Source organism: Zootoca vivipara, chromosome 3, assembly GCF_963506605.1.
Source record: "Zootoca vivipara chromosome 3, rZooViv1.1, whole genome shotgun sequence".
NCBI classification, from domain to species: Eukaryota; Metazoa; Chordata; class Lepidosauria; order Squamata; family Lacertidae; genus Zootoca; species Zootoca vivipara.
The window spans coordinates 1,160,637-1,172,907 of NC_083278.1; the positions used below are offsets into that span (position 1 = coordinate 1,160,637).

The 12,271-nt window shown below is 43.5% G+C and overlaps 1 protein-coding gene across 5 annotated transcripts in view; it reads right to left on the bottom strand.

Annotated features, from left to right (window-relative positions):
• TFAP2B (transcription factor AP-2 beta) overlaps window positions 1-12,271 on the bottom strand; it is a 68,903-nt gene that overhangs the window by 9,660 nt on the left and 46,972 nt on the right. For 3 of the 5 annotated variants that reach the window (XM_035110423.2, XM_035110425.2, XM_035110422.2), the window contains one exon: window positions 357-1,688. In XM_035110423.2, coding sequence (XP_034966314.1) covers window positions 1,388-1,688 — 301 coding nt within the window. In that variant the 3' untranslated portion in view covers window positions 357-1,387. Of the gene's footprint in view, window positions 1-356; window positions 1,689-12,271 lie in introns of those variants that run through there. The other 2 variants (XM_060272306.1, XM_060272307.1) reach the window with 1 other exon arrangement.

Sequence of the window (12,271 nt, forward strand, 5' to 3'; positions counted from 1 at the left end):
GTGCATATTGGTTTTAAAAAGAATCATCCAGAAGCAGGACAATGTAGTATGCTTCCCCTCTTCTGTTCACAGCTTTTGCATTCCTGTATAACGTTTTTTTCACCTGTACATCTCCATTAAATATATATATATATGTTATGCTGGATGTTACCACCTAATTCCAAGTTAGTTCATAGCCTTGTTATCAATATCTCATTGGATCCTAGTTACAGGTAGGTAGCCGTGTTGGTCTGAGTCGAAGCAAAATAAAAAAATTCTTTCAGTAGCACCTTAAAGACCAACTAAGTTTTTATTTTTGTATGAGCTTTTGTGTGCATGCACACTTGTATCTGAAGAAGTGTGCATGCACACGAAAGCTCATACAAAAATAGAAACTTAGTTGGTCTTTAAGGTGCTACTGAAAGAATTTTTTTATTTTCATTGGATCCTGTATGCAAACTTTACACACCCTTAACAGCCAGTGAAACTTGCAAAGTTGCAGCTTCAGAATTTTAGGAATAAATATGTAAAGTATCTAGTTTTCAGTAAACCCAGAAATTTAGGTAGTCTGTATTGAAATAGGGACACTCAATAACTGTCTTTTATCTAACATTATTTGAAATACTCTTCCAAGTAGGTATAGTTTTAACTTCATCAGAATGTGAACTTGTTAGATGCAAATGCACTTGGTTTAGGTTTCCCCATAATGATTTCTAGTCTAAACAGACCCAGAGCTCTCATTTCCTGCTACCTCAACCCACTGTGAAGAAATCTAAAAGCCAAAGACTATTGGTAGAGCTTAGGCCTGGGTAAACTGATGACACAGAGTGGCAATGGCAAGACATCACCCAAGTCAGGGGGCTACAGTTGGTCTGAGCTGAAAACAGGACACTTTGCTCTGAATGGGACAGTCCCATATAAAATAAATCTATCCCTTCGTTTTTTTGATTTCTCTACTTTAGATAGACTTTTTTTAAAATAACAATTATACAGAAACAGACTATGTATCTCGGCCAACATATCAACATTATCAAAAAAGATTCTTCCAATAAGTTATTGATTGTTTTTACCTATTATTGACATTTTTCACACACACCCTCCCCAATTATCACAAAAAGATTGCAGGAGAACAGAAGTGGAAATTCCTTGAAGTTGTCTTCAAAAGTTCCTTTGCAAAAGCCACTGAGCCACTGTGTTCCTGTTTCCATTGTGCGTCTCTGACCTTACTTCCTTTAAAAAAACAAAATGTGGGTGTGACCTACCTAGTATAATTCTTCCAAAGCCCAATCCAATATTTTAAAGCTAAAATTAAAATGTTTGTTTAAAAAGATTTCTCTCTCTGCTTTTCCTTTTAATTATTTTTCCCCTAATTTCATTAGCTTCCTTTTTTGTTTTTTGTTTTTTTTTTTCATTTTCTGTGCTTCTCTTCCTTGTCTCCAGTTTTACTACCTGGTCCTTCCCCAGAAGTGTGCCTGTTAGCAGAGTTGTTGTTCAAGAACATCTTGTCCATGCCTTTGAGAGCTTCAGTCAGGTAGTTCTGGAGAGCAGTCAGGGCAGCGCATATGGCTGGGGACCCAAAGCCATGAGTGATGAGGCTGAAGTGAGTCAAGCAGCTCTGAATGCCAGGTTCCAAAATGGGGCTGGGCCTGCTATTGCCAATGGGTGTCCTGTCCTGGGCCAAGAGATCCGTAAATTCTTTACAAAGTTGCCTGCAGAGGAGGAAGACAAAGAGCAGATGGAAAGAGCCAAGGTTGGTCAGGATAAGACCATTTCATTTTCAAAACTTTGTAAGACATGTTTAGCGCAACCTAGCAATTCTAAAAATAATTCTCAGCATGTAAGGAAAATGTTCTTCCACCAAGTAGCTCAGGAGCTGGAGAGTCCTATTTTAACCTCAAACAATCCAGGTTGAGAGACTGATTAGGGCCTTATTATGTGCTTAAAATATGGCTTTGGGCAGAGGCCCATGATGCAAGTAGCATGCGTTAATTTATATATTTATAATTTATATATTTAGACTCAATAGAACAGGAGTTTCCGACTTCCAAGAGACTGTGATTTACTCCCACTATAAATAAACTGGCAGTGAACTACCCTTGATTTTGGTCCAAAGTCCACCAAAGAAGCAAACAGCTTATTAATACAAATAAAGATTAAATAAAAGTACAATAAAAAATGCTGTCAGGGCTTACTGTAAACTGTGGGTGAAGACAGGATATTCTGGGCCTGGTACACCCCACCTGCAGTTTGTTACCCAAAGCTGCTGTTTATATTAAACCAGGGGTCCCCAGACTTACCCAGCTTTGGGCCGGTGCCCGCCGTGCCGATCACGCGGCGGGCCGGAGGGCGGGGGAGTGCGTGCCCGTGCGCATGCGCACACACACTTACTGGTGCGGTGGCGCGCTTCCAGGTCGGAAAAATCACCGAAAATCGTTTGTGCGCATGCGTATGGGCCTCCCCCCGACCCGGAAGTGCACCGGAAATGACCTCTTCTGGGTCGGGAGAGGCCCATACGCATGCGCACGAACGATTTTCGGCGCTTTTTTCTGATCTGGAAGCGCGCCACAAGAGCGGGCGGCGGCAGCGGGTGGCGGGGGTCGTCGCGGGCCAGATTGGGAGGCCAATTGGGCCTCATCTGGCCCGCGGGCCGTAGTTTGGGAACCCTGTATTAAACCAAGGGTCTCTGGGCAAATTAAGATTGTGGGAGACTCAATTACAGTACTCTATAGGCAGATTAAAAGGCAGGGGATCCAGGACTGTCCACCACCCACAGTGAGCCTCATGCATACCAGGGAACTGATTGGGTTTAAAGAAACATGTATAAGCTGCCTTTCCAAGTGATACTATGCCAAGGTGCCTTACATCTTAAACACCCAACCATAATATCAACAAATAAACAAGTGAAATTGCTAAGCCCAGGATTCCTTGTGGGATCTGAACCAGGCCCTCTCCATGCCCACACACACAGTCCACTCTGCTACATCAGCCCTCAGGGGGCTTGTTTGTTCTAAGAGGAAAGAGCTATTGCCTGCTGGCTTTCTGCTTGAAGCAGTTATCCTCTGTCTGACATATCCTGGCTGAAGGATTTACACACCTGCATTTTATAGTCATTTCAAAATATTGACTTGTTCTTTTCCCCCTTTTTTGCATTGTATGTGATCATTACATGCGTCATTGCCAATATTTCACCTGAACTTGCAAATGTGCAGCATTTCCTAGCAGGTGCTGCAGTTATACCGTTTAATCCAGGGCTTCTGCTAGTAGGGGAATCCATTGCTAGAAGGGCCCAAAAGCCCCCAGAGCAAAAGACTGGTGTGTGTGTGTGTGTGTGTGGAAATGGATTAAATGAAATAAATTTAGTCAAATAGTTTCCTCAAGGCAAGACCACTCGCCCACCAGTCTTCCCCTCCTCAAACAGCCTGTTCAATCTGACCTCCAGTGTGCCACCAGCAGAGTATCTGAATATAACATTAGCAAGAAAAATCAAGCCATGCACTAGAAATAATCCCTCCCCTCCTCAAGATTCTTAAACTTATTGAGAAAGCAAGCCATGCACACACATGAAAAAAGAGGAGGAAGAGGAAGAGGAAGAGGAAGAGGAAGAGGAAGAGGAAGAGGAAGAGGAAGAGGAAGAGGAAGAGGAAGAGGAGGAGGAAGAAGAAGAAGAAGAAGAAGAAGAAGAAGAAGAAGAAGAAGAAGAAGAAGAAGAAGAAGAAGAAGAAGAAGAAGAAGAAGAAGAAGAAGAAGAAGAAGAATTTTCAGGGTGATTGATCATCAAAATCATGACAAACCCTCAGGGAGGGAAGATCCTATGGTTTTCATTTTACAGATCAGGAACACAGATTTGTGCAAGCTTACCCAAGATGCCCATGGCTGAGCAGTAGTTTGAATACAGCAGCTACTCTTATCTATTACAATGATTATTATTTAACCTTGTATACCAGCTTTCCTCCATAGATCTCAGGGCAGTTCACAACATAAAATGCAAGGGATTCTCAAAGTCTGCAACAGTGAACCTCCCTAATTCAGTAAAATCATTCCTAAACTGCATGAGTGGTATCTCTCATTCAAATCTCAGGGCAGTCCGAGCAAAATATGGCTAACCTACCACATGGTAGGAGGTGAGCACTGGCGGAGAAAGAGGAGTGCCGGGGGAGCACACAGCCCCTGGCTGTGATCCTGGTAGGGTGCCATCGCGGCTGCCCCCCCCCGCCCACGCTGGGCACCACACCCCTGCAGGCAGTGTGCCCTGCCCCAGGGACGCACGCCACGCCCCCAGGACGCGCACCAGTCCTGCACCCGCCTGCTCTTCACCCCCCCCCCCCCGTGCTGGAGCATGGAGCTCCACCACTGGAGGTGAGGTGCCCCAAAGAAATTCAAAGTCTGGGGGGGGGGAATTTTAATGGTTGCCACGTAGGCATTATAGATCAACTGACTCATAGTATGGAGCAAGCAAGGAGTCTGTCACCTGATCAAATCTGTCCCAGTCAAAATATCACACACATAGCTGAACTAGGAAGGACCAGGGAATGAACCCAAGCAGCTAGCCCAGGGGTAGGCAACCTAAGGCCCGGGGGCCGGATCCAGCCCAATCACCTTCTCAATCTACCCCCTGGACGGTCCGGGAATCAGCATGTTTTTACATGAGTAGAATGTGTGCTTTTATTTAAAATGCATCTCTGGGTTATTTGTGGGGCATAGGAATTTGTTCATCCCCCCCCCATTTTTTTAGTGCGCCTGAGGGATGATGGACCGGCCCATGGCTGAAAAGGGTTGCTGACCTCTGAGCTACCCACATATCTCAGAAATCAACACCAACCTTAGGGAAGCAGAGCAGTAGCTCACCATGCTTCCTTCGCATGACATCACATACCTGATCCATTCTGCTCAGCTGGAGTTACCATGGCAACAGAGGTGTCTTAGCAAGTCAAATTGTTTTAATTGCTGTTCCCAACCCATTCTTTTAAAAAATGCATTATCAAATTAGCACAAGGGACATGAACTACACATTAAGTGCAACAACTTGGAGAATCCCACTGTCTTCTGTGCATTTGTTGGTGGTACAGAAACTAGAGAGTAAACCATTCTGCCTAGCCTTCTTTCTGACAAGCTCCCTCTGTGAGCAGAAATGCCCAGGGTGAAGGAAGCCTAGGCCTGCAGTCAGAAGTGGTAAAACCCAAACATGGGCTCATCACCACATTTGTTGTGTGTGACAACAGGGCTTAAGACAACATTAAGTTTGGGATTTGTTGCCCTCTCACTAGTGTTAATCTAATACAGGGGTGCCCAAACTTTTTTCAAAGAGGGCCAGATTTGATGAAGTGAACATGTATGAGGGTTGACCAAAGTTGTTGACCTTTTTTATGATGTTACCCCAAAGTTGTTGACTTTTTTTCTTTTAGAGCCCTGGGAAGGAACTGCCTGGGAGCTGGATTAAACGTGGTACTGCAACGTGGTCCTGCAAGACCTAACATGAAATATCTTCTAGGGGTAGACAGAGTTCAACGGTGAGGGGAGAATTGTGACAGACATGCCTCCAGGCGTGGCCTTCTGGGCATACAGTCAAGGAATCACATGAGGGTGACAGGTAACAGAAGCTGAACACTAGCAGGTCCAACCCACAGGGATTCATTCTGCCTCCCCAGACCTTTATGTGGTTCTGTTTATTGGTTGGCCCTTTGGGATTATCTGCTGTGATGCCAGGAGAAAAAGAGGAGGCAAGTAGCAAACAGATATACACTTGGAGTGTGTGTGCACCCTCTCTCATTTTTAGAACTGAAGCTTCAAAGTCTAAGGAGTTTTCGGTACACTCAGGTATATTTAAATGAATGTCCTAAGAGACCTACATTGGCTCCCAGTACATTTCCGAGCACAATTTAAAGTGTTGGTGCTGACCTTTAAAGCCCTAAACGGCCTCGGTCCTATATACCTGAAGGAGCGTCTCCATCCCCATTGTTCAGCCCGGACCCTGAGATCCAGCGCCGAGGGCCTTCTGGCGGTTCCCTCACTGCGAGAAGCAAAGCTACAAGGAACCAGGTAGAGGGCCTTCTCGGTAGTGGCGCCCGCCCTATGGAACGCCCTTCCATCGGAGGTCAAGGAGATAAACAACTACCTGACATTTAGAAAACACCTAAAGGCAGCCCTGTTTAGGGAAGCTTTTAATCTGTGATATTTTAATGTATTTTGGTATTTGTTGGAAGCCGCCTAGAGTGGCGGGGAAAACCCAGCCAGATGGGTGGGGTATAAATATAATAATAATAATAATAATAATAATAATAATAATAATAATAATACTTCTTTTCACACTCTCTTTCCGTGCCATATCCTGACTCACGCTGCCACGCATACCTCAGAACTGTAGTCATAGGTTGCTATTCATCTCCCATTGAAGTCAGAAGCATTGTAATTTGCATAGTTTATAAGCTTAATTTAAAAAGCAGCTGAAGGAGAAGAGGGGAAAGGCTGGAAAAAGAATGGTGAGTGGAAAAGCATCCTTTCCCCACCCTTGGAAACTTGTCAAACCGCTGTACTTGGAACTGGGTGTAGAAAGGACAGCTGGCTGCTGAACAGGATACAGTTGGGGGCAGCCTGAGGATGCTGCTTCATCCCCCTTGGATCTGCCCATAAAAAACCAAACCTAAAAGACTAGGCAGTGTCAGCAGCAGTCTCTAGGAGCCTTGCTCTTTATGAGATTTTTGTGGGAGAGATATGACTTTGTTTGGGCCCTGGGTGAGAGCCAGGAATCTGAGAGAGGAGATGGCATCGGTTTATAGTATTAGTAATTTTGTATCAAGGTAACATTTTTATATTGTAACATTTGTTGTTTCTTAAGTTGTATGTTGTTGCTTTGATTTTCTGTACACCACATAGAGATATTCTTATACAGTGGTACCTCTACTTACGAATGTTTCTACTTACGAATGGAGCTCCGTCCGCCATCTTGGATGCTGTTTAGATAGGATTTTTTCTACTTATGAATTTTTAGATAGGGTTGCTTCGACTTACGAATTTTTTCTCCCAATGCATTCCTATGGGATTCGACTTACAATTTTTTTCGACTTATGAATGTGCGTTCGGAACGCATTAAATTCGTAAGTAGAGGTACCACTGTATACCGGGATTAAATGGTACAAAATCAATAGATAAGCCACCTACCAGGGCAAGCCCCAAAGGTCTTCTGTGCGTGCACACACACAGCAGAAATCTGAAAATTTTGTTTAGTTTTACAATTGTAGTCATTCTTCACCATCGTTGTTACAACCTACAGTCCAGAGTCTAAATGAACGCATAAAAATAAATACATTAAGAGCCCTAGCCTTTGGGGGCACGTCTTCAAAGGCCTTGACAAAGGCAGAAATAACCAGTACCCATTCCGCCAAGGCCACATTTCACAGTGGGCCTGGGACCATGTTTTATGAATAAGCAGCCCAAGTAGTGCAAGTCTTCTTGAGGGCGTGGGATGCAAGCGGTGTGCTCTAGGATGTCTCGCAAGGAGAGGCAATGTGGTACTGCAGCTGCTGGAGTATTGATTTGGCATGCGAGGAACCGTCATTCAAAATGTTGCTCAACCATGAATTCTTCTGAACAATTCACTACTTCCCAACCTAATAATCTACCTCATAGGGTCGTTGGAAGAGGAAAATAAGATTGTCATTTGTAAGAAAATGTCTCTTTTTCATAAACGGTCAGAAGGCCTCAAACAGTTGCAGCACCTGGGTAGAAGGTTGCAACAGCTAAAAAAAACCTGCAGACTTGCTTGGGTGCTTATCTTTACTGGCTTGGGGTTAGAACGCCAGAAAGCAGGGCGGCTTGCTGCTAGAATGTGGTTTATCTAGACCAGGCACCCTCAAAGTGCAGGCCTCCAGATGTTTTGGCCTACAACTCCCATGATCCCTAGCTAACAGGACCAGTGGTCGGGGAAGATGGGAAGTGTAGCCCAAAACATCTGGAGGGCCAAAGTTTGGGGATGCCTGGTATAGACACTTCAGCACTCTTCAGCAGGGTAGGACTCGTGTATGCCTAAGGGGTGGTCAGGATGTGGCTTTATTGCTTGGGTAGATGTGTGAGAGCATAGGAACACGCTTCCTTATTTCGGCAAAAGCAATGAAGGGTAATGGTCCCTGAATTCAGGGGAATGGGAGATGTCAACAGGGGAGGAGATTTTAGTATTTTAATTAGGAGGTTGTGATAGGCTGTAACCCAATGGAGGACAGGGGTTTTTTTTTTTTGCTCAGAGGAAGGTGATATAAACTTGTGTTTTGCTGAATTTGAGTGTGCCTGCTTTGGACACCCATCCTTGCAAGTAATGAATGAACCTTTGCTGCGACTTTATTTTAAGGGTCCGTCCCAGGACCCCGAGTCTTGGGACAGGTGTTTCATATCCAACATCATTGTACATCAACCTGAGATCCTTGGTGAGCTTCAGTTACTGTCTGTTGACAGAAAATTAAAAAAAAATCCTTCCAGTAGCACCTTAGAGATCAACTAAGTTTGTTATTCTTCTGAAGTAGTGCGCATGCACACAAAAGCTCATACCAATAACAAATTTAGTTGGTCTCTAAGGTGCTACTGGAAGGGAAAAAAATTATTTTGTTTTGACTACAGCAGATCAACATGGCTACCTACCTGTAACTAGTCTGTTGACAGGAAACACTTTTACATTTACAGTGGTATCTCGGTTTATGAACACAATTGGTTCCGGAAGTCTGTTCATAAACTGAAGCGTTCATAAACTGAAGCGAACTTTCCCATTGAAAGTAATGGAAAGTGGATTAATCCGTTCCAGACGGGTCCGTGGAGTACTCATCCTGAAGCGTACTTAACCCGAAGCATGGGTGTAATTAGTTCCAGATGGGTCCGCGGCGTTTGTAAACCGAAAATTCGTAAACCGAGGTTCCACTGTACTACATTTACATTTTGCTTTTACATTTGTAACACTACACATCTATCTTTCCTTACTTTTCCTCTCTTCCCTACTCCAACTATTTTTCTTCTGTCTCTGAGAAACTAAACACACACAAATAAGTAAAACAGCAGTGCTAACTCTGATGCGGCTCAATGCCCAACACAGCTCAGGACACAGTTGTAGTCCAATGTGGTGAACATTATGTGCTACAACACAGACTGCTACAGAGCATGAAAGCAAAAACCACACCAGGATAAACCAGGAAGAATGCTTTAGCACATGATGAAAAAAGGTTTTAAAAACTATGGGGATATTTTATTCATTGTTCAGTTATGGGCAAGATGATGGGAAGATAATTAAACATGTTCAGAACGGTAAGCTCTTCTATTGTATAAGACTTCTATGGTATAACAGGGAGCAGCGCCATAAAGATATGGCAAAAGTGGGGTGACCGGGGGGGGGGGCGAGAGTACAAATCCCTCATCAAATTGGACTGTCTGCTGCATTTGCCATAGTGATACATGTTCTGAATACTGTCATCATTTTGTTGTTGCAAAGCCAAGAACACCAAAGAACATTCAAGAAAAAACATTATTTATAGTGCCATGTTTCCATACCTTTAATTGAAAGGTGGGCACATTTTATTTATTCATTTATTTGTCCTATAGGAGAAAAAAAATCCTCACCTCGTGGAAACTACAATGCTAGTTTCCATCCCCTGTTTCTAAGGCTCCACTAGTAGATAGGTAGGTACACAGATGTTTAAAACCTTGCCTTTCTATACACCACGTTTTGGCCACACTGGGGCCTGAAGGATGAATACCAGCCCTTTTTACTCATTAACAGTCCACTGACAAAGCTCCACTTCAGGAACAGTAGCAAAGTGTGTGAGAAGTTAAACGCTTTTTCTAAATGCAATACAGCTCACAAATATATGACACATGTTTGATTAAAGCAGGCAAATGGATGCAATCTACAATCTGGAGTGAAAGCCCATCTAACTTGTTTACTAAAGTAGGGTACCATGTGTGGGATATATTATTGCTAGAGCAGTCAAGGACAACATTTTCCTGTGGCCTAGAATGGACACACAGGGGAATGTGGCTTCAGACAAGGAGGACTACCTGTCATACCTGCTCTGGATCCTCCTCCCCCTGTGTGTGACCAGGCAGATGGGCAGGACCCTAGCTGACCAGATAAAAGGGCTGGCTGTGTAACCATCTCTCTCTTGGACTCGTACTCTCTTACTCTTGGACTTTCACTCTTCTGGCTCTTAGCCAGTGCATGGCTCAACCTTCACATAGGATGGAGTCCAAAAGCAGAAAGCCTGAGATGTAGTACTAGTTACAGGTAGGTAGCCGTGTTGGTCTGACGTAGTCAAAACAAAATTTAAAAAATCCTTCTAGTAGCACCTTAGAGACCAACTAAGTTTGTCATAGGTATGAGCTTTGACTGTGTCGACCACAGCAACAATGGCAAGTTCTTAAAGAAATGGGAGTGCCTGATCACCTCATCTGTCTCCTGAGAAATCTCTATGTGGGACAAGAAGCTACAGTTAGAACTGGATATGGAACAACTGGTTTAAAATTGGGAAAGGAGTACGACAAGGTTGTATATTGTCTCCCTGCTTATTTAACTTATATGCAGAATTCATCATGCGAAAGGCTGGACTAGATGAATCCCAAGCCGGCATTAAGATTGCCAGAAGAAATATCAACAACCTCAGATATGCAGATGACACAACCTTGATCGCAGAAAGTGAGGAGGAATTAAAGAACCTTTTAATGAGGGTGAAAGAGGAGAGCGCAAAATGTGGTCTGAAACTCAACATCAAAAAAACCAAGATAATGGCCACTGGTCCCATCACCTCCTAGCAAATAGAAGGGGAAGAAATGGAGGCAGTGAGAGATTTTACTTTCTTGGGCTCCTTGATCACTGCAGATGGTGACAGCAGTCACTAAATTAAAAGACGCCTGCTTCTTGGGAGAAAAGCAATGACAAACATAGACAGCATCTTAAAAAGCAGAGACATCACCTTGCCTACAAAGGTCCGTATAGTTAAAGCTATGGTTTTCCCAGTAGTGATGTATGGAAGTGAGAACTGGACCATAAAGAAGGCTGATCGCCAAATAGTTGATGCTTTTGAATTATGGTGCTGGAGGAGACTCTTGAGAGTCCCATGGACTGCAAGATCAAACCTATCCATTCTGAAGGAAATCAGCCCTGAGTACCCACTGGAAGGACAGATCGTGAAGCTGAGGCTCCAATACTTTGGCCACCTCATGAGAAGACTCCCTGGAAAAGACCCTGATGTTGGGAAAGATTGAGGGCACTAGGAGAAAGGAACGACAGAGGATGAGATGGTTGGGCAGTGTTCTCAAAGCTACCAACATGAGTTTGACCAAACTGCGGGAGGCAGTGGAAGACAGGAGTGCCTGGCGTGCTATGGTCCATGGGGTCACGAAGAGTTGGACACGACTAAACAACAACAACATGAGCTTTCAAGTGCTCTGAAGAAGTGTGCATGCACACGAAAGCTCATACCTATGACAAACTTAGTTGGTCTCTAAGGTGCTACTGGAAGGATTTTTTAAAATTTTGTTCTGAGATGTAGCTCAGACTTCTTTTCACTATAACCACATGATGAAGCCTACCTTCGGATTACTGCTGTGAACTGAATGTAAAACTTTATTCTTACTTTTAAAGAAGACTGTGATGTGTTATTATTATTTTAAGAGGGAAATAAATGGGAAACATACCAGGAACAATCCGGACTGGACAAGCCAGACTGGATTGCTTAATTAAAGGATTCTAACGAATCACCAGCTTTCTTCCAATAAGTTGCAAAGGGAATGTGCTCTGCTGTTTACTCACTAATGTGAGTGAGGAGGGATAATATCAAAACAATATATCCTCTCCTACCTTCCTGAACATTCCCATACCATGATCCTTTAAAGCCCATGGATTTCACCCAAATCTATTTAGCATAGAAATAAGGTGCAGGAGTGCTGAATACAAATTGCACCTCCTAAACAGAACAAGATGAACAGCAAGTCTTGTGGCACTTTTAAACTAATAAATTCATCATGGGAAAAGGTTTTATGGGCACCAGTCCACATCACCAGATCCATGAAGGGTTATTCTGAATTATACATACACAAGTGGAGTAGTGGGGTGGAATTGTAAACATTCATGTCAGAAGGGGGGAAATGCAGAAAATACAGATTGTGATAATTGACAGAAGCCATTCACAAAAAAGGCTGTTGATAACATAAACTGCCTAGCGTTGCTAAGCCAAGAAATGTTGTATGATTAAACAAAAAACATTTGCCCCAATTCATGACAAATGAGATAAGAGTTTGCAAGGAGACATAAATGGTGTGAAGT